This window comes from Cucurbita moschata, unplaced genomic scaffold, assembly GCF_002738365.1.
Source record: "Cucurbita moschata cultivar Rifu unplaced genomic scaffold, Cmos_1.0 Cmo_Scf00045, whole genome shotgun sequence".
Classification (NCBI taxonomy): domain Eukaryota; kingdom Viridiplantae; phylum Streptophyta; class Magnoliopsida; order Cucurbitales; family Cucurbitaceae; genus Cucurbita; species Cucurbita moschata.
In genome coordinates, this window is record NW_019268561.1 from 269431 (window position 1) to 295543 (window position 26113).

The following is a 26113-nucleotide window of genomic DNA, read 5'->3' on the forward strand; positions in this document are numbered from 1 at the left end:
TCCTCATCGTTATTCTCGTAACGTCATTTACGAAAAAAATGTGAATTTATGTATTTAAATATATTTAAATATAAAGTTGATTTTTCTTTAGTTTTCCAATGAGAAAAAAAGAAATTATATGAATAAATGTATTTTTGTGGTTTAAATTCAAATTAAGTCAAAGAGTTCCTTTTGGTAGCCAAGTTTTGTCATTTACCCAAATATTTCTAATTGTCATTCATCTTTCACATATTATTAATTGGTATGCAATTAAGTTTTTTTTTTTTTTTTTTTTTTTTTTTAATCTCTTCATATTTACTAAATCCAATTTTGAAAAACATTTGTAATATATTATAATTAAATTTTAAATAAAAGAATTAGATTTTCAAAAGTATTTTTTTTAATTATTTAAATTTTGTTAAATAATGTATATAATATATTATGTTATAAAATAATTATTATATAAAACTTTTAAAATTTAATACCTTGAATTTTTTTATAATTTTTTTTAAAAAAAAATCATTAATAATTCTTTAACTTAAAAAAAAAAATTTAAATATCTTTGTATAAAAAATATCCATGAAATTTTAAAAATAATATTAACACTCTCCACCTTCTTATTATATCTATTTTTTTTAATTTTTTTTAATATTACCTTTAAAAGTTAAATGAGTATTTTTTTATATAGAGTAAATGTAATTTTAAATTATTTTTTAAAAAAAATTAATTTTTTTTTAAAGTTTTTTAAAGAGTTTTAAAGTATTTTTTTAATTTAAGGGATTTTTTAAAATAAATATTAACAATTTTCTTATGATAAAGATATTTTAATCTTTTTTTTAGTTTAAAAATATATTTTTTAAGACTTTTCTCAAGTCTAAAAATATTATTAAAACTTTTAACATTTAAAAATACTTTTATTAATTTAGTTAAATTAATAATTAATAAATAATAGTTAGAATTAATAAAGTGGATGAAAATATTTTTATTAATTTAATAATAGGTTGATAAATTAATAAATAATAGTTGAGATTTAATTTAATATTTAGTTGAAAACGATAAGGATTTTTACTTAATTCTTATTGGGGCTCGGGTCTTAAATGGATATAATCATTTTACGCAAATTGATCATTCACGTGTTGTTTGTAATTACTGTCAAAAATTTGTTTTTCACCGACAAGTCTTTAAAAAGACATATTGAATCAGCTACAAAAGTTATTTTCACATATGACTCTCACAAGCAGAAGTTCATAACTCACTCAGTATTAAAATCTAATCGTTAGGATCGTTCTGCAAAATATTAATCTTCTCAATTAATGAATTTATAAAAAGAGATTAAATGTATTGTGGTATAGTCTTATAAAAATCCATTGTATAGAATATTCTCGCTCACGTATCTCCGTATAAATAATTTATATCAAATCATTTGTAATAATTACAAAGTGAGTCGTATCAGTAGTGATAATAGGATAAGATATCCGACCTTATTTATGGACTATTGATACAAACTGTATTGTATCAATAGTGTTACTATGAAGGTATCCTTCGTTTTTTTAGGTTATCTCTCTGACATTGAATAATTTTAGGTAATACACTATCATCAACCTCTGTAATAATCTTATCGAAATAGTTATCGGTGCAAACGAATTTAACCCTTGTAAGTTGACGACAATATACTAGCAAAATAACATTTCAAAACGAATAGGAACTCAAATTAAGCTCATTGTAATAAATATACGAGCACATGTTGACCGATAAATGTAGTATAAAAATAATATAATTTAGTAAATCAATTATATATGAAAAAAAAATGGAAAAAATCAAAGTTGATTTTTTTTTTTTTTGGTCATATTTGCAAATTTAACGGTTATATCGTAGTTGGGGAGAAGAACGAAACACCTATAAGGGTGTGGAAACCTTTCCCTAGCAGATGCGTTTTAAAGCCTTGAGGGGAAGTCCGAAAGGAAATGCCCAAAGAGAACAATATCGGCTAGTGGTGGACCTGAGCCATTACAAATGGTATCAGAACTAGACACCAGGCTATGTGCCAACAAGGAGACTCTTCCTCAAAGGGGGGTAGACACGAGGCGGTGTGTCATAAGGACGCTGGGTCCCTGGATTTTGATATCCTACATTGGTTGGGGAGGAGAACGAAACACCCTTAAGATGACACTGGGCCCTAAGTTTGGGTGGATTGTGATATCCCATGTTGGCGGAGGCTCTTCCTCAAAGGGGGTAGACACGAGGTGGTGCGGCTAGTAAGGACGCTGAGTCCCAAAGGGAGGTGGATTTGGTGGTGGTCCCACATCGATTGGAGAAAGGAACGAGTGTCCGCGAGGACGCTGGGCCCTGAAAGGGAATGGATTGTGATATCCTACGTTGGTTGGGGAGGAGAACGAAACACCCTTACGAGGACACTAGGCCTTGAAGAGGGGTGGACTGTGATATCCCAAATTGGTTGGGGAGGAGAACGAAACATCCTTTCTAAGGCTGTGAAAACCTTTCCCTAGCATACGCATTTTAAAGTCTTGCGGGGAAGCCCAAAAAGGGAAAGCTCAAATAGAACAATATCTGATAGCAGTGGACTTGAGCAATTACAAATGGTATCAGAGCCAGACATCGGACTATGTGCCAATAAGGAGACTCTTCCTCGAAAGGGGGTAGACACAAAGCGGTGTGCCAATAAGGACACTAGGTCTCGAAAGGAGGTGAATTTGGTGGCGGTCTCACGTCGATTGAAGAAAGGAACGAGTGTCAACAAGGACACTAGACCCTGAATGGGGGTGGATTGTGATATCCTACATTAGTTGGGGAGGAGAACGAAACACCCTTACAAAAACGCTGGGCCCTGAAGGTGGGTGGATTGTGATATCCCACATTGGTTGTGGGGGAGGAGAACGAAACACCGTTTATAAGAGTGTGAAAACCCTCGAGAGAGGGCCCGTTACAAAAATTATGGCTAGATTCGTAATTTATATCAGAATGTTTTGCTATTTTTGCAACTATTCTTATATTTTAAGGTTAAACTTTTAGCTGTCAAAATTGTCTTGTAGTGCAAGCGTTGAAAGCAACGCGACGTGTTTTGCGGAAGAAAATTTGAAAGTCAGAAAGGCGGAACCCTAGCCGGTTGCCGTCAACTTTCAGGCCACCATATAATTTGAGAGACACAAATATTTTGTTTTCTTTTAAAATAAAATTTAAAAAAAAAATAATAATAATAATTTAAAAATATTAAATAAATGGTTAAAAAAACGAGGGCATCTCCTTTCGTCTCTCTATAAAGTCATGAGCCCTAGGGCTTTCTCAACGTCAACTCTCCTCTTCTTTTCTATATTACCCTAATTATGGTCTTTCTCTCTCTTTCATTCATCGGAGTTGTGTCGGGTCGATTTGACTTACGATGTTGAACTCATGTTTGAGCATCGGAGTTGTGTCGGGTCGGGTCGATTTGTCGGATGAACTCGTCCCTCACTTGTGCTTTTTCTAAACCTTATAGTTCAGTTTCTAGCTCGTGCCTGAACATTGCTCTCGCAAGAAGCGAATTAAGGGTTCGAGAGAAAGAGGTTGAGGTTGATGGGAATGTTGTTTGGCTCGAGGTTCATGTATCAACAACGGCACATTTGGATCGAAATGGTATTATTTGGTTGTTTTTATATAATCTCGGACCAGGCTTCATTCCCGTCAACCAAATCCCTCCTTACAAAAGTCTCCATCTTCGATGAAATTTAGAAAGGTATGATATATGATTCCGGGCCGGGTTTTCGATTCAAATGACGTTTTAAGTATTTTTTTTTTAATTAAAATATTTAGAAAGATGGAAAATTTTATTTATTTGCATGGAAAAACACTTGTCAATCAATTAAAGTAAGAGAAAAGTCAAAGGTAGAATTTTTATTTTTGTTACCAGAAAATATGGATGTTTTTACAAATGTTTTTGTTTGTGCTGTCCTTTGACTTTTGCCCATGATTTTCTGTGTTTGACCCAAACTGACTCATGGTGGTTCCCTTTTTTTCTATTTGGTTTTGGGAAACAAACAAAGACATTCAAAAAGGTGACATTTTTGGTTGCATCATGACGAAGAAAATGAAATCGTAAACCCTAATTTTGCCCGAACCAAGTTCGAGAAAAGGTCCTCATTGTGTCATCGACTTCTACGACCAGCTAACTTAGATACCCATTTGTAGTTTCGCTTATTGCTATCGATTTTTTACTTTCGTGTGAGAGCATCAAAGACCTTCGCTCACGTGTTTCATTTCTAGTCATAGTCGAGGTAATTGTTGCTGCAGTTGATATCGATGATTTTCTTTTTTGTGATTTTGGGTTTTGGGTTTTCTGATTCAGACATGTTTCTGTCGATCTATCTATTACTCACTTTATCGATCAAAAGACCTCAGACCTCAGTAGTTAAACACGACCAATTTCGAGAAGGTGCTTACGTTGATTTCGTCGTGTGATCTCGATCATCACAATCCTCGACATAGCCAAAGTCCAAAAAAGTCGAGTAGGGACGACCCTTTTTCGAGCATGGTCACACAAGTCGTGAGCAAATGCGATATTGGCAGAAGGGGTTGTGGGGAATGATCAATTTTGTAGGAGAGAAATTAATGGTGCAAATCAGTTCATCGAGCGTTCGTCTCTCATTCTAAAACGATTTCGTTCCATCCAGTTGTTCTGGAGATCTCCAAGGGGGACGAAAAGAGTAACAAAGAAAAACCGACAATAATTTATGTAATTTATCATTAATGAAGTTATATAATTAAAAAAAATTAATGAGTTGTTAGAATTAGATTTTTAATTAGTTAGTGAACAAATCACTTTAAAAATAATTAAGTCATACTAGCTCAATTGAACTGAACTATTGAATTTTAACTAGAGATTTATTATTAATCGTTGACCTAAGTCGATCCACACGTCCCACGCTCGAACCTAAGCATTGGGCCGAAGACTGTTAGGCTTCAGCATGAAGGATCGATGGGTTTTGGGTTACGGTTATGAACTAGGGCTTGGGTTTGGGGTTTTACACGTTTGGTTTGGACATGAAAAAAATCAAGTGAACCGAACCGCTGGTCTACAAACCAAATCGAGATTGGACCCTTCTATCAGTGCATCTAATTGAGAAAGGATTAGGTTTTAAGAGAACAGAAAACCCGAAAAATGTTACCAGTGCATTTAATTGAGAACGAATTAGGTTTCCGAGAAAAATTAAATGTCGTTGTAGCAGTGCCTAAGATTAGCGGTAATGCATTTTTACGATTAAAATTAGCGATAAAATAATAATATTATGATTCAATTCTCAAAATTATCGACTCAACGATCAAATCGTCCTCAAATCGTCTAACCTTCCTAGTTTTATTTTTCGATTCGATCCTAAATTTAAACAACGTTTAAAAAAGATTTATAAAACTATTACTTTAGAAAATAAAATATTTGAATAAATTTATTAATTATTTTTATTATCTGTCAACACGGTTTCTGAGAAACCAAGAACAAAAAATAAAATAATATATTTTTTGAAATGTTTTTTTTTTAATTTTTTATTTTAAATGAAATTTATTTGGATTTATTCTCTTAAATTTTTTAAACATTATGCTCAAATATATTATTTTAGACAAATAAAGCTTTGAAATAATAAATAAATAAATAAATAAAATTAATTAATTAATTAAGTTAATTATCTCTTCTTTTGGTGCTAATTAAATGGTATTTAATTTATTGGCATTTTGTGGGGAAAGAGTTATATGAGTGTCGTTTTATACACCAAAACAATATTCCTTAATATTTTCTATTTTATTTTATTTTTTGTTCTTTTTTTTAATTTATTAGCATTTAATTTTTTTTCATTTAAAAAAGTCGGCTATATTGGGTTATGTGCGACTGTTTCGTTTTTTTTTTTTTTTTCTGTGCAATAATATTTTTTAATTCTCATAAAAAATATATTTTTTTTAATTATTTATGGGATACTGCACATATTTCAATTAATTATGATTCCTTTTTTCATGTGTTTTTTTTTATGAAAAAAAAATATTTGAATTTAAATATTAAACTTTCCATTTTATATATTTAATAAATCGTGTAATTTAAAGTTAATTGAAAAATAACTTAATAAATAAAATATCGATGACTTATTTAGTTTCAAATATTTTTATGATTGGATTGAGATTGAATGTTGTATTAATTATTGTTTGGTTCTTTAGATGTGAATTAAAAAAAAAATCATTTTGAAAGAAATATATATATATATATATATATATATATATATATATATATATATATATATATATATATATATATATCTATATATATATATATAATGCAAAAAATGGCGGCTGCAAAGGCTGACCAACGGTGAGGGTTGAAAACCATGCAGAACATCAACGCTGTGGAAATAATGACAATGATGAGCCTTAAAACGGGTAGATATTGATGTTTTGGTTTGAATTTCTTTAAATTACGGTTTGTTTCTTCGTTTTTGGTGATGAAATTGAGTTTACCTTTGATTTTCATTGCCAAAAACGAGAAGGTGTGTGGTCATGGTCGACGAGGGTAAGAGATAGTTCAATTGAACAGGGTTAATTAATTCAGATAGATCGATTCAATTTTGTTCGGTTAGACTGATCAGTCCTGTACAGTTGGATTGATTTGACCCACTTTGATCATTTCGATTTGTTTTTTCTCCATTTTTCGAGTTAGATTCATTTGTATTACTATTTATTATAATTATAAAGCCTAATTAGGAAATTCTAAAGATTTTGAAGAAGAAAAAGGTCCTAATTTTGCTAGAAACTAGTTTTAATTGAGTAGCTTCTTTGATTGAGTTTAACTTGTATGATTGAGCGTTAAAGAGCATTGTATATGATCGTAATTTTACTAGGGTCGTGCCCTAATGGTTGCAAGGCCACCCTTTGGATATATATGATTTAATTTCACTAGGAACGTGTCCTAACGTTACAAGGTCACTCCTTGCATTTATATAATATGATTTTTCTAGGGTCATGCCCTACCAGATGGATCATGGGATCCTTTTCTATCAGATAGGAAGGGCAGTTGCATAAAATGTACTTCTAAGTAATTGCTCCATAAATCGTATATCTATCTATATGAAGAAGAAATCATGTGACAAAGAGGGTTCTTATTTGTACAAATGATACTTCGAACTTGGAATGAGCATGAAGAAATTAATGATACTTCTTTATCTTTTGAGTTGTTCTGTCGGATCGGTCATTCAAGACCCTTAGTCTCTATCCGGACCCGATGAAGAAAATGGGATCATGGCCTCGTTGAAGATGATTCTGATCTAGTTCATGACCTATTAGAAGTAGGGAGCGGCTCAACCCAATAAGCTTCAATCTTTTTCAGAGCTTTTACATGGTAACCAAACAAAAAATGGCTATATGAAGTTATGGTCAATTTTATTGTATAAGCATGTACGTAATCTTTACAATGAATGACTGAAACCATCTAACCCAGAAAACAACAAGCACAACCAAACCAAACCAAACCAAAGAGACAGCACAACTCAAACAGAACACAAAGACAAGATGGTTTACTTACAATTTTCATGGCAAGTCATGGAAGATCTTCTCCAAGAAACTTTTGAATCGAGCGGCGTACAAATGAGGTTCCACGACCGATATCGAAAGAGGGTCATATCGTAAGGACTTGTACGCATTCTCGAGCTTCTTTTTCACATTGTATTCTTGCAGTATATCTATAATCCCCATGTAAAGAACTACATCATAAGGAAGTTCTACTTCTGAGGACTCCGGCTTGTTTTCAACAAGCTTGTGACTCGTCTGGGCAGGCATGTTTACTCCCAACTGCACGCGAAATCTGCACGGATATGTATATATGTAAAGAAACTGGCAGCTAATTATATACTACATCGTAGCTAGAAGCAGAAATTCACATCATGAACAATATTATATTAGACCATTTAGTCATTTGAATATTGTTTGGGATTTTATACATAGGCTAAATTTAATAAAAAAAATATCATTAACGTTGCACTTATTTTAAAAATACCTCTAAACTTTCGGTAGTTTCAATAGAATATCCTTGAACTTTCAAAACAATCTAAAAAATACCCTTAAACTTTCAAACAAAAAAGTTAAAAAATACCTTAATGTTAGTCTTAGACGGAAACCGTTGATATTTTGTTTAAAAAAAAACCTTCAACTTTCAAAATAGTTTCAAAAATATTTTTAAAAAATATCTTTGAGTTTTCAAAAGTTTCATTAATACCTTCAAACTTTTTTAAACTTCAAAAATACTTTTAATTTTTTCTAAAAAATCAAAAATATATTTACCCTTAGGAAAGTGTTTCAAAAAGACTCATGAACTAAAGTAACATTAAAACATTTGTTTAGATAATCTATGAGGTGTCGATAAACGATTTTCATCTATACATTGACACTAATAATTTTTTAATGGTATTAATGAAACTTTTTTAAAAAATACTATTAAGTGTGTAAGGGTATTTGAAACAAAGTACTAACAATTTCTAAAACTATTGAGAAGGGTGTTTAAAACTTTTGGAAGCTTAGAAATATTATTGAGACAGTGCAAAGTTTAAAAGTATTTTTCGAGTAAACAGAAGTTTATTCCAAAGAAGTAAAAGAATACACTTTAAAATGAGAACTCATAAATGATTATAAAATAACCACGTCAACAACTTCCAAGAGAAACATAAAACCCGACGAGGAAGAACGATCTCTCTCAACACCTCTAAATAAATAATACTATTAACAAATATCTCATAAAGCAATGATAATTATGGTGCCTTTTAAGTAAAAGAAAAAGTGACAAAGGTGAAAACAGTAAAAAGAAAAAAAAAAGTGCAAGGATCACAGAATCACACATTTCTCATAGTATTTTGAGTTGCAAAGCAAAAATAATTTCAAGGTGTTAAGCGAAAGGATATAGACAAGTATCTGCAGCTTTCTTAAGATTCTAAGATTTATGGTGTGGAATTTAGCATTTAGAAGATATAGTTAAGCCTTAACTCTTAAAATGTTTCAGATTAATGAACATTACTATGCCAATACCCAAAGGAAGAAATCACAAATTATTCTAAGACCAATACACAAATGTAAGTTTGCCAAAAGAAGGGTGATACAATGACACTACAAATGTACACGTTACACACATGGCAAAAAGAAACACTCACGTATGGAACCTATTGGTTGAATTTTTCTTTATACAGTTTTTTTTCAGTTCCTCCCCTACATTTCTATTTTTAGTTATTTCCCTTGTTTTAGAAGATGATACTTCGCGAATGAGTCCTAGCTCCATTGATATAGCAATGGTTATGAGACTCCACTCTCACTTCTATTTTTAGTTACTTCTTTTATTTTAAGAGAACTATCCTCTATGATTAAGTTATGGATCAAATCCTCCATGTCTGAGTTATGGTTCCATTGATGTAGCAATGGTTATTATACAACTTGTATAAATAGTCATAAACGTCAAGTACCTAAAAATTTTCAATTTAGTCTTGAGTAGTTTAACTCAGAGGTATTAAGTCCCTCTATTTGAGCCTTACCGTCATTTAAAATAGGTCAAAAGAAGAATTCTACTTCCCTACACAAACAACATCCACCTCCACTTATGAGATACCCATAACTCAATGGTAGACTTGGGCCGTAACAAGGGGCCAAATTAAGACCAGTTTGGTAATGCTTTTGTTGTTTTTTTTTTTTTTTTTTTTTGAATAAAAAAAGTAGATTACTATTTACAGCCATTTTCAGTTGTTTTCTAATCTATTTTCAATATCATAGTAAAAATCATAACCAAAATTCAAAACTACAAAGGAAGTAGTTTTCAGAAGAAACTATATTTTTTAATTGAAACTTAGCTAAAGATTTCAAATGATTTTTTAAAAGAAAAAAACTAAACAAAAAAGATATAGGTACATGTAGTTTTTTGAAAGTTTAATTCTTAGAAACAGAACTAAAAAAAAAAATTGTTGGCGAGTGAAAACTAACCTTGCTGTACCAGGGAGTAATACATCAACTTCACTGTCACCTAATGAGTATGCCTTCAACGGTCCTCCTCTGACGTGAGGACCTGGGGTAGTGGTTACATTGCTAGGTTCATGTGTTACAAGCATTAGGGCCTTCGAAGGAACCGTTGACTCGCCCTGTGAAGATTCACCTGCTGGAAGGAGGCCATGAGCAAAGATATATGGAATAATAGTGTGCTATAAAAGGCATGGTCATAAACTACTGAAAATGAAATTGCAGAAGATGGGTATCATCAGCTTTTTTAGATATGAACTTCAGAAGTAGAGGCAACATCAAGAATCAATACAGATAGCCATGTAAAAATGAAACTAACTAGTTTAAGGAACAGTAACATATCTGGTCAAAAACACTCCGTCCAGACCTCCCTAACAGCAAAAATTCCTCAACATAGCAATAGAAAAAGAGGAAAAATAAAACATCATCCCCACTTGGGAGGAAAGAAAAAGAATGGTAATCAAAAGGAAGCGAGACAAAAAAATCCCCCAAACATATTGAAATAGAAGTCAGGATCCAATATGTGCCTCACGTGCCTTTATTTCCTTTATTTCCATAGGACTAATTAGTAGGGGTGTACATGGTCCGGGTCGGATTGGGTTGAGGGATTTTTTTGGACCAACCCAAAAGTTTGGGTTTGGGTTTGGGTTGGGGATGGGTAACCCAACCCAACCCGAAAATTTTCACAACCCAACCCTCTATTTTTGGATTGGGTTCAAGTTGTTCCAAACTGAGAAGAGACAAGAAGTCGAGCGGAGAAGTACGACGGAAGTGGAATGGAACGCCAAGTGGCAAAGTTGGCGATGACGTCCGACAAGAAACACAGAGACAAGGTTGAACAGAGAAATGAGAACTGAGAAGAGAGTCCAACGGAGAAATAAAGAGGTGACTGGCGAGCGACGTTAACGTCCCCTATGAGATGAGAATGACGTCAACGGAGAAATAAAGAGACGAACGATGAATACGAATGCTGTGAGATGAGAACGATGAAAACGAAAAGCAAAGAGACAATGAAAAAGATGAGAACGATAGAAAAGTGTATTTCATCATTAAAATTATTATTCAATCTTGTGTATCGAAGAATAGAGAAAGAGAGACAAAGAGTTATTAATTCAATCTCATGCATAGAAAAGCAGAGAGAAACAGTCTGCACTCTGCAGAGTACAGATGCGCCAGGTGGCAAGGGCAGACAACATGACTCATGAGCTTGGGCTGCGTGAGCATCTGTTGCATGGCCTTGGGCCTCTTTTTTTTCTTCTTTTTTTTAGGTTTTTGGATTGGGTTGTCCCAATAATTTGAATTACAAACCCAAACCCAACCCAAACCCAAAATCCTTTTAAACCCAACCCAACCCAACTCTTATAATTCGGGTTGGGTTTTTGAGTTGGATGTACACCCTTACTAATTAGAATTCCTATAGTGTCGTCGGCATATATATATATATCAAAAGAATTTCTAAATGAATCGTCTTTGTTTTTAAGAAATCGAGCTTCCTTGAACAATGAAAAAATGTAAAAGGTCATAGAAAAACAATAGCCCATGAAGAGACAAAATCCTAATGGTAGAAATGGCCTTCAATCCAATATGACCAAGCTAATAGTTACAAAAGGCTAGAATATGTTCACAAGGATGTTTTAAACTTAGCTGCCTCTTAAACCTCTTCAACAATCTCTCAATCCCTCTAAAAGAACCTACGACCTTAGGGCTGCTGTCTCTCATGCCACTGCGGAATTGGGGCTAAAACGTAGAAAAGAAACAAGCATGTCATAAAATGTAGCTAAAATGAGCTCAAACATCAATCCCTTAAGACTAAGCAAACTGGGATCCCACAATAATGGTCAATATCCTCATTTGCCACCAACAAAGAATGCACCATTGTAGGCACAACACGAAAAAAAGGTTGTCTCTGAAGTTGGCCAAATGTCTCGACTCTCCCATGCAAAACCGTCACTCTATGAATAGAAGAATACATAGAGTTGAATATAGTAAAATACGAAATTGAAAAATTTCGTTGAAATTGTTTGTTTGGAAATTTCCCGAAAAGATTATCATAGGTTCTCTCCATCGGAACAATAGGGCCGAAAAAATTGACCACATTGGAAACTTTTACCTGGGGATCTACACGGGAAGTGGAAAAAGGAATTAAAGGAGTCCACAGAACGGTTGAAGGTAGAAACCTAACAGTTCCTCCTCCCTAGACGCACATGAATGGTTGCCACTTCTGTCCTCTCTCTATCAGAAAAGGGGCGCAGAAAGCCTAAAGAAAGAAATGAGGAGGGACTAGAGGGCAAGATGGAGGCCATGGTACAACTATGGAACAAATCATAAAAGGGTTATCACCCACCAAACAAAACATTTCACAAGGAGGGAAAAAAAAAAGGAATCCTGAAGAGATAGCAACCAAGAGGTTTCTACTAGAGCTCTTAGAACCACCACTTGAAACCCTCTTAGAAGGCTAAGGACTATACCTTCTCACTGTGATCCTGTATCACAAAGCATTAAGCACCATGAAGAACTGCCACAACAATTTTTCCAGCAAAGCCTCGTTTCGATATCTTAGGCTACCAAGAAAAAAGTAGAAACTGAACAAGGTCATAAGTTTATTGTCTAGGTAGAAGAAACATACCATGATCATGAGCTGTGACAGGCGGTTCCAAAAAAGCCTTCAGTTTCTCAGGAGCTCGAAAATGCACTCCTAGCAGTAGGCTATAGTCAATTATGTGCAGAGACTCCAAGAACTTGCAGTCGAGAGAAATTTGTCTGGTAAAGAAAAAAGGAAAGGAGAATTAAATAATGGTTTGATACTTGTGGACATGTTACATTGACATACGAGGCATTCTCAGTGAACATTTAGCCCATCTGGAGGGAAAAATAAGATAATGTTGGATATTCCCCTTTTATATAGGAATCTCTTTGTATTTCCTTTTTAAAATAAGATTATTTTGGTAGATTATTTCCTTATTTATTATGGGATTATTCTCTTCATCTGTTATGGATTTTCTTTTTTATTGAAGAGGCCTCTTTTAATATCTTATTCACTCAAATTAAGGTGGTTTTGGAGTCATGACCTAGACTTAGCCGTGTCCATGCGTGCCATCTTGAGTGACGAACAAAAGAGGTAAGCCTCAATGGCATAGTATTAGTGATTTGTGGCTAACCTCGACATGTGGTATGCTCCAAAAGGAAGAAAAAAAAGGTAGCCTAGATATAAAAACTCTCGTTGAATCTAGAGAGGTGGAAAGATAGATGTTTGAAGGGGAATAGGTAGTACTTTGTTCAACTGGAGGATTGTTACAAACAAAGTCTTACATTGGCTAAACTAGAGAAAATTGTAGTTGTAGATGTAAAGGGAAATATCACCTTGGTATAAGACCTTTTGAGATAAAACTAAAAGCAAAATCATGAGATGTACACCCGAAGCGGACAAAATAGTAAAATCATACTATTGTTGAAATATGTTGAGGTTATTATCCTTAAGTGATTAAATTTAAGACGCTATGTGATTTTATCCTTAACTTTTTTCCTCAAGGTTTTAATAGTTTTACTTTTTGTCCCACTATCAGCCATTGCTAAAATTCAATATTGGTTCGGTGAAATGGCATTAAAATATTATTTATACAAACGGTGGAAATGTATTAAAAATGTTAGAATAAAAGTGATAAAATTGAAACCTACAAGGCATTGGCGCTTTGTTGAAAATTCAATAGAAATTTGAAATAAAAGTTTAAACAATTATTCATACATATTTAAAAGGGAAATGGATTACAAATTTAAAATCTCCATTTTTTTAATTTGAGCCAACTTAGTTGTGGAGATCCCACATCGATTGGAGAGGGGAACGAAGCATTCTTTATAAGGGTGTGGAAATCTCCCCTAAACACATTTTAAAAACCTTGAGGGAAAGCCCGAAAGGAAAAGGCCAAAGAGAACAATATTTGTTAGCAGTGGGTTTGGGCTGCTGTTACAAATGGTATCAGAGCTAGACACCGGGTGGTGTGCCAGCGACGATGCTGAGCACCAAAGGGGGTAGACACCGGGCGGTGTGCGAGGACGCTGAGTCCCAAAGGGGGTGGACAACAGGTGGTGTGCCAGCGAGAATGTTGGGCCCCAAAGGGGGTGGATTGTGAGATCCCACATCGATTGAAGAGAGGAACGAGTGCCAGCGAGGACGCAGGACCCCGAAGGAGGGTGGATTGTGAGATCCCACAACGGTTGGAGATGGGAACAAAACATTTTTTATAAGGGTGTAGAAACCTCTCCCTAGCAGACACATTTTAAAAAACCTGAAGGGAAGCCCAAAAGAACAATATTTGCTAGCGGTGGGCTTGGGTTGTTACATATTCAATGTCCATGTCCAGTTCCAAGTTTTTTGGGTGATGTTTTTTATAATTTTATGTCATTCTCCAACTGCAATCATAATTTTTTAGTTTTTAAAAAATATAACTTATTTAATCTCAAGTGTCATTCAGTTAAACATATAATTCATCTAGACTTCATACAGACAATATTCGTATGAACTTGGACCAAGTGCTACCTATAGAGATTTAGTTCTAAGAGTAGGAACTTACTTGAAAAGGGATTGTCGTAATAATTTGTCCATATGGAATTCATACGACAAATCGAGATCCTTCATTGTTATAACATCTTTGGGTTTATCTCCATCAGTAAATCTCCCAAGAGTTGAGCCCTTCAGATCATAACGGCGGTGAATTCTTAATTCTGTATATAACATGTTTCCCATGACCACAAAACGTACCTGATAAGAAAAAGGTGAAGTTATGATAGGAGCCAACCAACACGCCCTGCAGAAAATAAGATAAAAGTCATATAGCAGAGAGTTGATACCTTGCTCCGACCATTAATTGTTATGCGATGGAGACCAAAAAATTTTGTAATGAGAGTATTTTCATGTTCTTTTACATGATCATAATACTTAGGAAGCATTTTGAGCAAAACCTGCAGAAAGGAAATAGATGTTAGTGAGGTTCTGACATGTTTTCTTACCAATCTGATCATTCCTAAAAGAAAAGACGTCATTGCTCAATGGGTATCTTCCTGATAAGACAACTTGCTATGTTTTTTATTGTTCATAGTAGTTCTTAGCATACAATGGAAATGGGATATCAGGAGCTTTGTTTCAGTTCTTCACATACATTTCTTGTGAGTTCATTAGCCATTTCAATATGGATCCGAATAATTTGATATCAGGGGCTTTTCCTCATCATTCTAGTCATATTGACAAACAAATGTTTAAGGTAGCAATTGATAACTCTTTCGGAGGAAAAATGCTGTTCTTTTGAGAGCTGGAAGATTTAAACCCTTTACAATGATATTGGGGTTCTTGGTGTGGCCTCAACACAAAGGTGAGAATTCTTCAACGACTCGGAGTTCATAGCTTATTATGATTTAGAAGTATCCCATATAAGAGACTAGCCCTACCCAACATAGGTGCATGCATTGGATCACCATTGCAGAGACAAATCATTGCTCCAACAGAAAACCCTAAACCATCAATTCCTCAATCAAAAACTTCTCTTTGTTTGGTGTATATCTTCTTTGTTCGAGAGCTTGATGAAGATGTGCTTTAGATCTAACAGAGTGATCGAAAGCTTGGTACACCAGTTCTTTCGAGCGTGAATTCTCCAACTGTCTACTGAAACCATCTCTCATCTAATTTCACAACTTTCTGAATTCTTCTTCAACAAACCCATATCTAACCATTGCTTTCTTTGACATCCTTGTATCTTTCTTCATCCTTTGTTCCTCAGTCTTAATTTCTTTTTAACAATAAACAAAACTTTTCATTGAAAAAATGAAAAGAGACTAATGCTTAAAAAAACAAATTCCAACAAGAGAGTGAAAAGAATAAAAAAGAACTAACAAACAGACGGCAGCAGGAAGGATCATGTTCCAAAATCTCGTAGCAAAGGAGATGCCGGAAAAATGTTCAGGGTGTTCATAATTGAAAGAACACATAACAAACCAAGATGGAGAAAGATAAATATGGGGCATTCACCTTCGAATCCTGTCGTTGACTACACCAAGGCTAAGCTCCCAAAGGAAAATTTAATCTTATTTGATAAACATCTTTCCAAATCACATTGTAAAGATTCTGTTTATGCAATGCATGATTTGATGTATCCACAAAATTCTCCATTAGAGATTTAACAGTAAATGAACGAAAAGGATCAGGGGCCCAAATCCAACTATCATTATAGTTCTGGAAATTGATCAGGGAGATTAGATTTGAATGACCAAGTCATTCTGCCAACTCTAAATCATTTAACCCACGACATAAGTCTAAATTCTACGCTGCTTGAGAGTCAATCCAGGCTTCAGAAACCAAACAATGGAGACTCATCAATTGAAAAGGTCAAGAAAAAGTTGTCACAATAACACCACAACTCAACCAAGAATCATGCCAGAAAGAAGTTGATAAACCATTACCAATACTTTTTTGTACACGATTAGTCACAAGATCAATGTTAGAACAAATAAAACACCAAGGTGAACAGTCTGAACCTCTTTGAATATGTCAAGGCTAGAAGAAAGGGGTCTCTGTCCAAAAAAATTGGGCATGTTTCTTGTATTATTGTTCTGAACTGCTGGAATTGAAATTCGAATATTGATTCCACTTGCGAGTGTAATATTCTTGTCCCTCCCAAGCATCGAACTCCAGTTGACCATGTTTCTTGTATTATATTGCTCTGTTCTTGCAAATTTTGTAATAATATCTTCTTCATAACAAAGTTGTTTACATGAGGATACTCTATTAAATATCCTCTCATATCTAAGTTTGCATTCTTAGATATTGAGCAGAGTATCACAAAGCTCCCTTTTGTAATTTGCATCAGCAAAGAATTCACCGACCTCTACTGTGGTGTAGCACGAACCACAACGGAAATAATTCAAGGGCACCCCTTTTTCTTGTTTAATCCTCTCACTCATGGAAGGAAGAGCAACCCTTGAAAACCGCACTGAAAGGAACATAGAAATTTGTTTTCTTATCCATGATAACTTCAAATTTTCTATACAGCTCCTTTAGTTGGTGGATTTTTGTATCTATAAGAAGTTGTTGTCACTTATTGAGTTCTTGAAGAATTTGAAGGTCATGGGAAAGAAAAAAGTCCTTTCAAGGTTCCATTATTTGGACCGTCACAACTTCTCCACTGTTGATGAGATTCTCTTATCTAACTGAACCTGTCCTTCTAGCAAGGATTAAATCCACAAAAAAGAATTTGTTTCTATCTAGAATGATACTTTCTTAGTATATGCCATTGACGGAGGTCACATTTTCAATGAGAGAGAACTCAGTAACACGGAACGCTTCTACTCCAAACCAATCTTAAAGATGTGCCCAGCCCTCAAAGCCTTAAGCCTTCCTACAACTAGTTTTGTCTATACCTTCTTATTCTCTATCAACCAAAGATCATTGCCCTAATAGCAATCTTAGAATGCGCATACCTTCCTGCGCAATAGAACAGTAGAATTTAATGGAGAGAAATTGTATCGTCTGCATTAAAAAAAATACCCAAAGAGACATCAAGAGCCCATATACCCTCCCTATGCTAAATATCAACTAACAAAGATTACCAATGATTGAGTCCTTCTCCAAAATTTGTAGACTTCTCAATATATTTCCCCAACATTATCCATTTATGCAACTCTCTGCATTCTCTTAGCTTAAGAAAACCAAAATTACCTCTAAACACTTTATCAACCAGACCAGTTAAACTTGCTGTCCTCCCCCATTCTTTTGGTGCCAAAAATATGTAAATTTCAGGGTACCATCCTAACATATTTACATCGAAGTTGAATGATTTGAATGTATTTATAAAGAAATTTCATCTTTCAGACATGACATTCATGCAAGCACAATAGAATTGCCTTTTTAGGACGAGTTTACTGCAATGCAGAAAAAAAACTATACTTTGAAGAACCAACTCTGTACTTGTCTTCCATAGAAGATAAAAAAAAAAAAAAAAAAAATTAAAATCAAATTTGTAGCACCTTTATGTAATTATTTCAAACCATCATAATTGAATTTTTTTTATAAAAAAATGCACTAAAGATGATAGGAAAGGGGTATGGGAATTCACTAACTAATAAAGTCAAGCCAGGAATCTTTAGTTTAATGTCTTCAAACCTTCAACTCATATTTCTTCAGAGTCTTGATCACAAATCTATCATCCTCAGAAAGGTAAAAGATACTTCCACTTTTCCCAGGAGACGAGAGTTCCCTAAGACCACCGTCACCACATATGGACATCATATACTCGGCTGCATCTAGTTTGAACATCAATCTCAAATTCCTAATATTATGAAAAAATAATCGTATTATGATCATTATTTGAACGAAGAAAAACATAGTACATTACAGAGTGCAAATGAATATGATAAAATACTAATACATAAAAAATCAAAATTGTGAAAAGGGAAAGATTTACAACAAACTAATCACAGTAAAAAGAAGAAAAGGTCTAGATAAGGATAAACGGTTTTAGACAAATTTATCACCTAGAGCCTTTGAAAATTAAGCTAACCCTTGCCATGGGCATACTTCGGGCTACTATTTTGAGTGTAACAACTAGGACACTGAAATAAATACAACAAAAAAAACTATCAGTTGGTATGGCTGAAGAAGTTTGGGGATGAGGAACAAGTTAATAGTAATGAAGAGGAAAGGAAGCATCCTACATTAAGCCCAATGAGGGAGAAGAATTATTATGTTTTGTCAAACGGTATTGCTTGACCCATAAAAATTGCATTACATCCCTAAATATGTCCTCTGGTCCACATAAGGAACTTTGGGGGTGACAAAAGATGTCTTAGAAGAGGAATTTTGGGATTTTAGTGAGGATTCAGATGTTATACTGGCAGTTTAATTCTAACTTGGAGTGGAATTGAGTTGACCTTGAAATTGGGCCTTCTCATCCTTCTCCGAGGGAAAACTCGCTATTGATGCTAAATGTTGCAACCACACTAAGAAAATAATAGGTTGTGACCCCCACATGTAGTTCGACAAGACGGCGACATACAAGTGGCACCCGTCTAACCACATGAGAACCAAGACATACAAGTGTCATGATGCTACCGACAATGCATCATTCAATCACCAAGAAGGGTGCACATTAAAGTCAAGCTGAAGCATAAGCCAGATTTGAGAGAATGGTGGTCACATGAGTATCATAAATATGTTCGAATAGAGTTGGGTAGGGCACTAGGCCATAACCTTAAAAGTTAAGGTTCCAACATGAATTTCGACATACGGCTCCGGATTTAAGTCCATCTATATAAAATATGAAAACTCGCCAAGTGTGGTGCTAATCGAACACCCAATGGATGCTCTACGAGGTCATATAACCGTACACCAAAATCACTTCTACTCTACCCAGATCAAAAATATCTCAAAATGTACTATGGAGGAGACATAGTGTTAGCTCTCCACCACCCCTAGGCCCTATGGCCTAAGTGAGCTATCCCATGGCACATACGTGTGTCACGGTGTGGGCAAGCATCTTAGACATCTTCCTTTGAAAATAGGCTTTCGAGAATAGTATCGAATGGTATGGATGTGCCAACATAATGCCCCAACCCTTAAGTCAAAGGTTGGTATATAGGGTCGTTCTCCTGTATGGTGTCTATAAAGGACTTGACATGGACACGAAAAAATTCATGCCTCGAAAGTACCCAAATGGATAGATGTTCAAGGTGTCACAACGATAAAGTTGACTCATGGGTCGATTCTGAATAAGCGAGCCCAAGCAAGCAACAAAGACCGAGGACATCTCGAGACTTGAGATGGCATCATAAAGCGTGGATCGTGTTGTTGTAGAGGCAAAGTCGAACCGAAAAACTCGGCCTAGAGGCAAAGTCGAAACAATAAAGTTGACTCATGGCTCTCATGTGTTATCCAATGTCTGTTGCTTACCACTAAGACCAAGCCATATACGCAAAGACATTCTCTATTCCAATCACGATGCAATATCAATGGAAATGTTTGTAACGATAAAATTGACGGTGGAAGCAATGAGAATACTGTTTCACAAAAACTTGAGACACCACTAAATCTAAGAACAAACCCCAATAAAGTTTGCTGGATAAAATAAATGGAGGGGAGGCAGAAATTAACTCTAGTTGCACAAAATATTCTTATTTTGAGAGAGGTTCCTTTTATAATACAGAAACGAAATCTCTAAATACTAACTAACTAACAATAAATCTAAATAAATGTGTAGATATTATATAACAATACAGATAAATTAAGGAGGTTAACTACTCTCCTTATTTAATAGGATTACACAAATATCTCTTAACTTAAGGCCAGAAATTACACGATTTGTCCTTAATTCAAGGTCACTCCTTCAACACTCCTCCTCAAGCTAAGGACTAGATATCATTCATACACAACTTAACTACTAACTTATAAAACATTGAGTTTGGGAAGTCCTTTTGTTAGTATATCTATTAGTGGAAGCTATGAAGGCACATAATTAATGCATATCATCCTCTTCTCTAATCTCTCCCCGATGAAATGTCAATCAATTTCAATATGTTTTGTCTTATCATGCTGGATAGGATTATGTACAATATTGATAGTTGAATTGTTGTAGTAGTACAACTTCATCGGACCTTCTCCCTTAATTTGTAAGTCATCAAGGATTATCTCCAACCATAAGAGTTCACATCACCCTTGTGCAATAGATCGAAAGTTTGATTCGATAGTTAATTGAGCTAACACATTTTGTTCTTTACTCCTCCATGTTACTAAATTACCTCCAAGAAAAGTACAATACTAAGTAGTAGATCATCTGTCCACTATTGATCCAGCATAGTCATCATCAGTGTAAGCTTCCAATGCAAGGGAATTGTTCTGTATGAACACAATTCCTTTTCCTAAAGTTCCTTTCAAGTAACATAACACTTTATGTTATTGCAAAAAATCATTGTATTTATTGGGGTTTTAAATCTATAGGCTATATCTACGAGCTTTTGTATAAACAAGTTACCTAACCCTTTAGGCTATCTAAGCCCAACCCTTCCCCCAAACAACCCGTCAGAGCTTTTGTGAAAAACAAGTCAAACAATTCCTGTTTCTCATATTATCAAATTAGAAGAAAGGAAAATGGAAATCTTATGTATTACTTTCTTATTTAAATTGTATAGTACACTTCCTTGCTAAAATTATCTGTCTAATTTAAAAGATCTTTAAACTACAACAAAGGAGAGAAAATACAGTGCTTGTAGAAAAGAATTATAGAAATCTATAATAATTGAACTGTTTGTTTTCTTCCACGCTTAAAAGTAGTCTGTGAGTCGAAGCATATTGAAAAAAATGAACAGTATGTCATCCAACCTCGGGATCTAGTATGTTAGAAATAGGAGAAAGAACAACATCATTATGTTATTGGTGGGTAACTTGGCAATCAGAACTATATCCAGAGATTTTAATGCATAATCTTTTATAGAAATTTTTTACTAAATAAATAAACGATGAGAAGTAGATCATTAACTACCTGAAAACAATAGGACAATAGTCTTTCCAACAAAAGTCGACAGAATAATGTGAAGGTGTAAACTGAGAGCCCTTTCGAGGGAAGTACATCACCATTCTAGCCCGTTTTCCAAAATCAGAAGATCGAACTTCACGCATAGGAACTGGAGTAAGCTTACCAACAGAATACCTGAAAACTTCAAGTAGAATAATTAGTAAGCATTATTATTTATTTCAGTTTAGTCCTCGTGAACAGGCCTAAAAATAAGTTCCAGACAACCTTTAGGAAGTATTATTTCCAATTAAGATCTTTAGTTAGCATTATTTTTGCATTTGGGAAAGATATTAATCCCTAAATTTAAGAGAAAATCATTTGAATAATGAAATATTCCAAAAAGAACCACCTTCAACATTTTTTTCTCAAGGAGTAAGCACTGTTAACTCATACCATTATATCAATAACTCAGAGAACTCATTTAAAATTATCTCAATTAAATCGGCATCAAGAAAGGTTACATACTGCGCCAGAAATTTAATGCCAGAGTCCTGGCACTTAGCCAATGTTAATTGATAAGCTAGAGGCGCATTAGGAAAATTTTGATACTGTTAAACACACTTGTCACAACAAAGCAGAGAAGATGAGTGTTGATAGTATTGTAAGACCAAATATGGGAGAATCATTCCCATTCTATTTAGTAAAGTTGTGCGTGTGTGTATATATAATTTTCTTTTTTTTTTTTTTGTGAGACAATTTCATTGATGTTCGAAATTTCCAAAATGATGTATTTCCATGATGTTTAGAAAAAGCCCTTCTAATTACAATGAGGGAGGTATGGCTATAGGAAGAAAAAAAATTAGACAATTTACATCAAGATATAGCTTGGTAAACAGCATTGTCGAAGAATTTTGTAGAAGTCGGTTGATGTTTTTCTTTCCATATATTGCAAAAGAAAGCCATGATGAGGTTTTTCCATTGTAGGGTATTTGCCTTTTTGAAGGGGTGGAACATTATGGCCATGACCAACAAATCCTTTACCTCCCTAGGAAAAGTGAAATGTCATCCAAAAATATTGAAAATTCTTGTCCATAAATTCTTAGCGTATGTGCAATGCATAAATAAGTGGTTTTGTGAATCGTTTTCTTTCTTGCATAATAGACACCCATTTGGAAATAGAGTCACATGGAGATTCTTTTTTTTTTTTCCTTTTTTTTCTTTTTTTTTTATTGTAGATTTTCACGTGTTTTAATGGCTTTATGTGTTATTTCCCAACGGAAAAACTTCCACCTTTTAAAGGTGATTTCCTTTCAATATTGTCTTTCCTAGCATGGGGTTTATTGCTTCTCTCTTTTCCTCATGTCCATCATCAAAGATTTTCGAGAGACTACAGCATTAGCATTAGAAAGTCATGTCAATGAGTTTGCTTCTTTAGACAATAAATTGCTTCTTTAGACAATAAATTGGGGTCATCATTCTATGTTTCTTTGATCGTGATCACTTGGCTATGAAAAAGTCTATACAAAAGTGAATACTGTAAGACTAGCATGGTGTTTTCAATCCAAGGGTTAGTCCACAAAGATGTTTTTCCTCCACCACCCACCCTATGGTGGATTCGGTTGGTAATGAGGTTTTGGTGCTTTTTTATGTACTTACATGGCCCCTTTGCAAAAGATGGGGGGGGGGGGGGGGGGGGGGNGGGGGGGGGGGGGGGGGGGGGGGGGGGGGGGTCGATTCAGTACATGATGTAGGAGTATATTTAGCTTTTATAAGTTTTCTCTACAAAGCATTTTCTTCACGATGATATCTCCATATTAGAGCCATACAAAGTAACAAAGTTAACCTAAATAGTCATAAAATTAACAGATGTACCTTATACCAAGTTGCAAATTTAGCATTAAATAGAAGCTGCGATGACTTTCAGAGAAGTTAACACATGACGCCTTCTTTGCTTCTTTGACTGTCGTTTTCTTCTGTTCCTTGCTTCTGTGCAATAGTTTTTTGTAGTCCTTAAGCCTCTCTTGTATCAAGACTCCTTGCATGTATTCCCTTTCATAAGCCATTCTATCATTATGTGGCAACACATTATGTTGACCTTGATCTGAGGTATGTGACACAACATGAGAATATTTATCCCCTGATGGTTCTCGACTTGGATCACTTAATCCCCAATTTTCATCCATCCATGTAGGCCAACTTGATAGTCCTCCTGGATTTGAAATTCCAGTGTGAGAAATCCTCTCTGAAAAGCTGTGTTTAAGACCACGCTTGGGAGCTTTTTCTTTCACTGGATTTAGTGAAAGCGTACGAGATAGGAAACCTTTTCCATCAATATCATAACCAAGAAAGTTATGCCACTTCTCCAACGATGGTGGTTTGCTTCCAGCTGGATAAAATGTTCCTTTTCCATCCTTGAGACCTTTACTCCATGATCCAAAGTAATAAGCACCGTCAGCAAAATGATAGACTCCAGATCCATGTCTAAATCCATTCAACCAAAACCCAATGAAATAATCACCATTTACCCATTTCATAATCCCTTTACCACAAATTTGCCCACCCTTCCAGTTCCCAATATAAGAATTTCCAGAACTCCAGAAGTGTCTACCACAACCTTCAGGTTTACCTTCTTTCCAAGAACCTTCATAACTGTCTAAATTAGCATATATCTTTCGTCCTATCCCATGATGAATATTCATCCTCCAAGCTCCGCTATAGATAGATCCACCAGAATAGTTGAAGGTGCCAAAACCATGGAGAGAACCATCAGAGATATCACCCTCATATTTTGCTCCTGATGACCAGATAATCTTTCCCTTACCTGTCATCTTTCCATCTTCCCAATCACCCTCATAAATCGTTCCTTCAAACCAAGTGTACTTTCCCTTCCCATGTGGCAGCCCATCTTTAAAATTTCCAATATATACATCTCCATTTGAGAGCACATTCTCTGGAAGCCTGAAAAAATAAATTCTCTTCAAATATGTACACGGAGGTTAAATGACCATGTGTGCAGGTGCATGACAGTGTTGAAAGGTACAGAATGGATAAGAGAGATTCACTCAGTTAAGGACAAAAATTACCCTTGGATATCTTCCATGAGCACTGGTCATGCTTTCCTAATTGTGACATCCATGACTTTCATCTATGCTTGGATCCACTTTGGCAGCTCTGAAATACATTAAAAATCGTCACATATAAGGGCAAGTAAGACCTCAAAAATGTAAAATACGACAACCAAATGAAAGTGTTCACTTTCACCGTCACCATCTCAAAGGTTTTTTGGGAGTATTTTTACAAAGTTGTTTCCAAAAGATTGCTTTGCGTACAAATTATTAAAGAGTTCTGTTCTTACAACTATTTTTAAAAATTATTCTACCAAACAAGATGTATAAATCAAAAACTGTTTTTTAATTTTTTAAAAAGAGAAAATCGTTTTTAAACCTGGCTTTCAACAGACCTTTAATTATCTCCACCACAATAAACCCCCATTTGCCAACAAAAATTTACGGTGTAATTTCTAATGCCCAGCACCATATAACGTTGAGAGTAGGTGGCTGCATCTTGGTGCAAAATATTGGAACAGAAAAAATGGTACATACATCACGCACATAGCCAAGAGTTCTTATTAAAACAAGAGAAACGACAATAAAATCAACAATTAGCAAATTTTCTGAATGTAAGGCAATGGCTTGGAGAAGTAGATAATCAAGCACGAAATAATGTAAAATTTTCTTTCGCACCCCTTGAATTAGCATTCTTAGGACTATTACTTTAAAGATTTGTAAATTCTTTCATGACCCTTAATTTAAATTAAACCTTAAATTATGGAAATTACAACCATCATCCATATGCCATATTAACTGTAAAATCTCTACTCTGAGAGCTCACAAAATCACAACCTATAATGAATAATATATATCTAGGAGGGGCTGCAAAGAAGATGTCCCTCGATCAACCTAATCCCTAGTCGCTGCACTTTGTTTGAAGGCAGGGAGAACCAATAGAAAAAGAAACTGAACAGAAGTAGGGATGGTTAAGGTCAAGAAATGATTCTTCCACTTTAGAAAATTTATGCACTCATACAAACACTATTGAATCAAAAGTCCTGCCCTGCCTCCAATATAAAAGAACACAACAAACTGCAATAGGAGAAAAACATAATTACTAACGTTCCAACTGTGATGAACCCCATTATATAAAAAAGAATCTCCAACAAACAGGGAAATCAAATGACAAGAAAATTGAAGCGACTATTTGGCTAATCTAGCACAAATTATTAAGTTTTTCATGAACTGAAGTCAAAGGGATAGCGAGAGGTATATCAAACTTGGCTAATCAAATATACCGGGGAAAGAATATAGAAAATGAATCGAAAAGCATCATTTTAAGTGTCCACCAAACAAAAGTTCCATAGAACTATTCAATGCACATTGCTCACAATGAACAAATAAAACAAACAGCTCAGAAAACAAATAGAAGTACAAACTGAATTGATTTACATCAGAATAAATAAACAAACAAACAAACCAGGAATCGGCACAAGGCAGACGAACAGATACCTCTTAGAAGCTAAACAGATGGGAGAAAATCGCAAGAGAGAGAAAAAAAAAAAAAAAAAAAAAAAACTC

General features: G+C 34.6%; 1 protein-coding gene across 4 annotated transcripts in view; it reads right to left on the reverse strand.

The window, feature by feature from the left end:
- Nucleotides 1–7361: 7361 nt before the first annotated feature.
- The window catches only part of LOC111434533 (phosphatidylinositol 4-phosphate 5-kinase 8-like), a 26650-nt gene continuing 7898 nt past the window's right edge, over nt 7362–26113 (reverse strand). For 3 of the 4 annotated variants that reach the window (XM_023071951.1, XM_023071952.1, XM_023071950.1), the window contains 9 exons: nt 24566–24653; nt 23355–24440; nt 21510–21677; nt 18140–18305; nt 14839–14949; nt 14562–14749; nt 12620–12753; nt 9961–10132; nt 7362–7807 (listed from right to left, as the gene is read on the reverse strand). In XM_023071951.1, the coding sequence (XP_022927719.1) occupies nt 7534–7807; nt 9961–10132; nt 12620–12753; nt 14562–14749; nt 14839–14949; nt 18140–18305; nt 21510–21677; nt 23355–24440; nt 24566–24582 (2316 nt within the window). In that variant the 5' untranslated portion in view covers nt 24583–24653 and the 3' untranslated portion in view covers nt 7362–7533. The remainder of the gene's footprint in view (nt 7808–9960; nt 10133–12619; nt 12754–14561; nt 14750–14838; nt 14950–18139; nt 18306–21509; nt 21678–23354; nt 24441–24565; nt 24654–26113) is intronic. The other variant, XM_023071954.1, reaches the window with a different exon arrangement.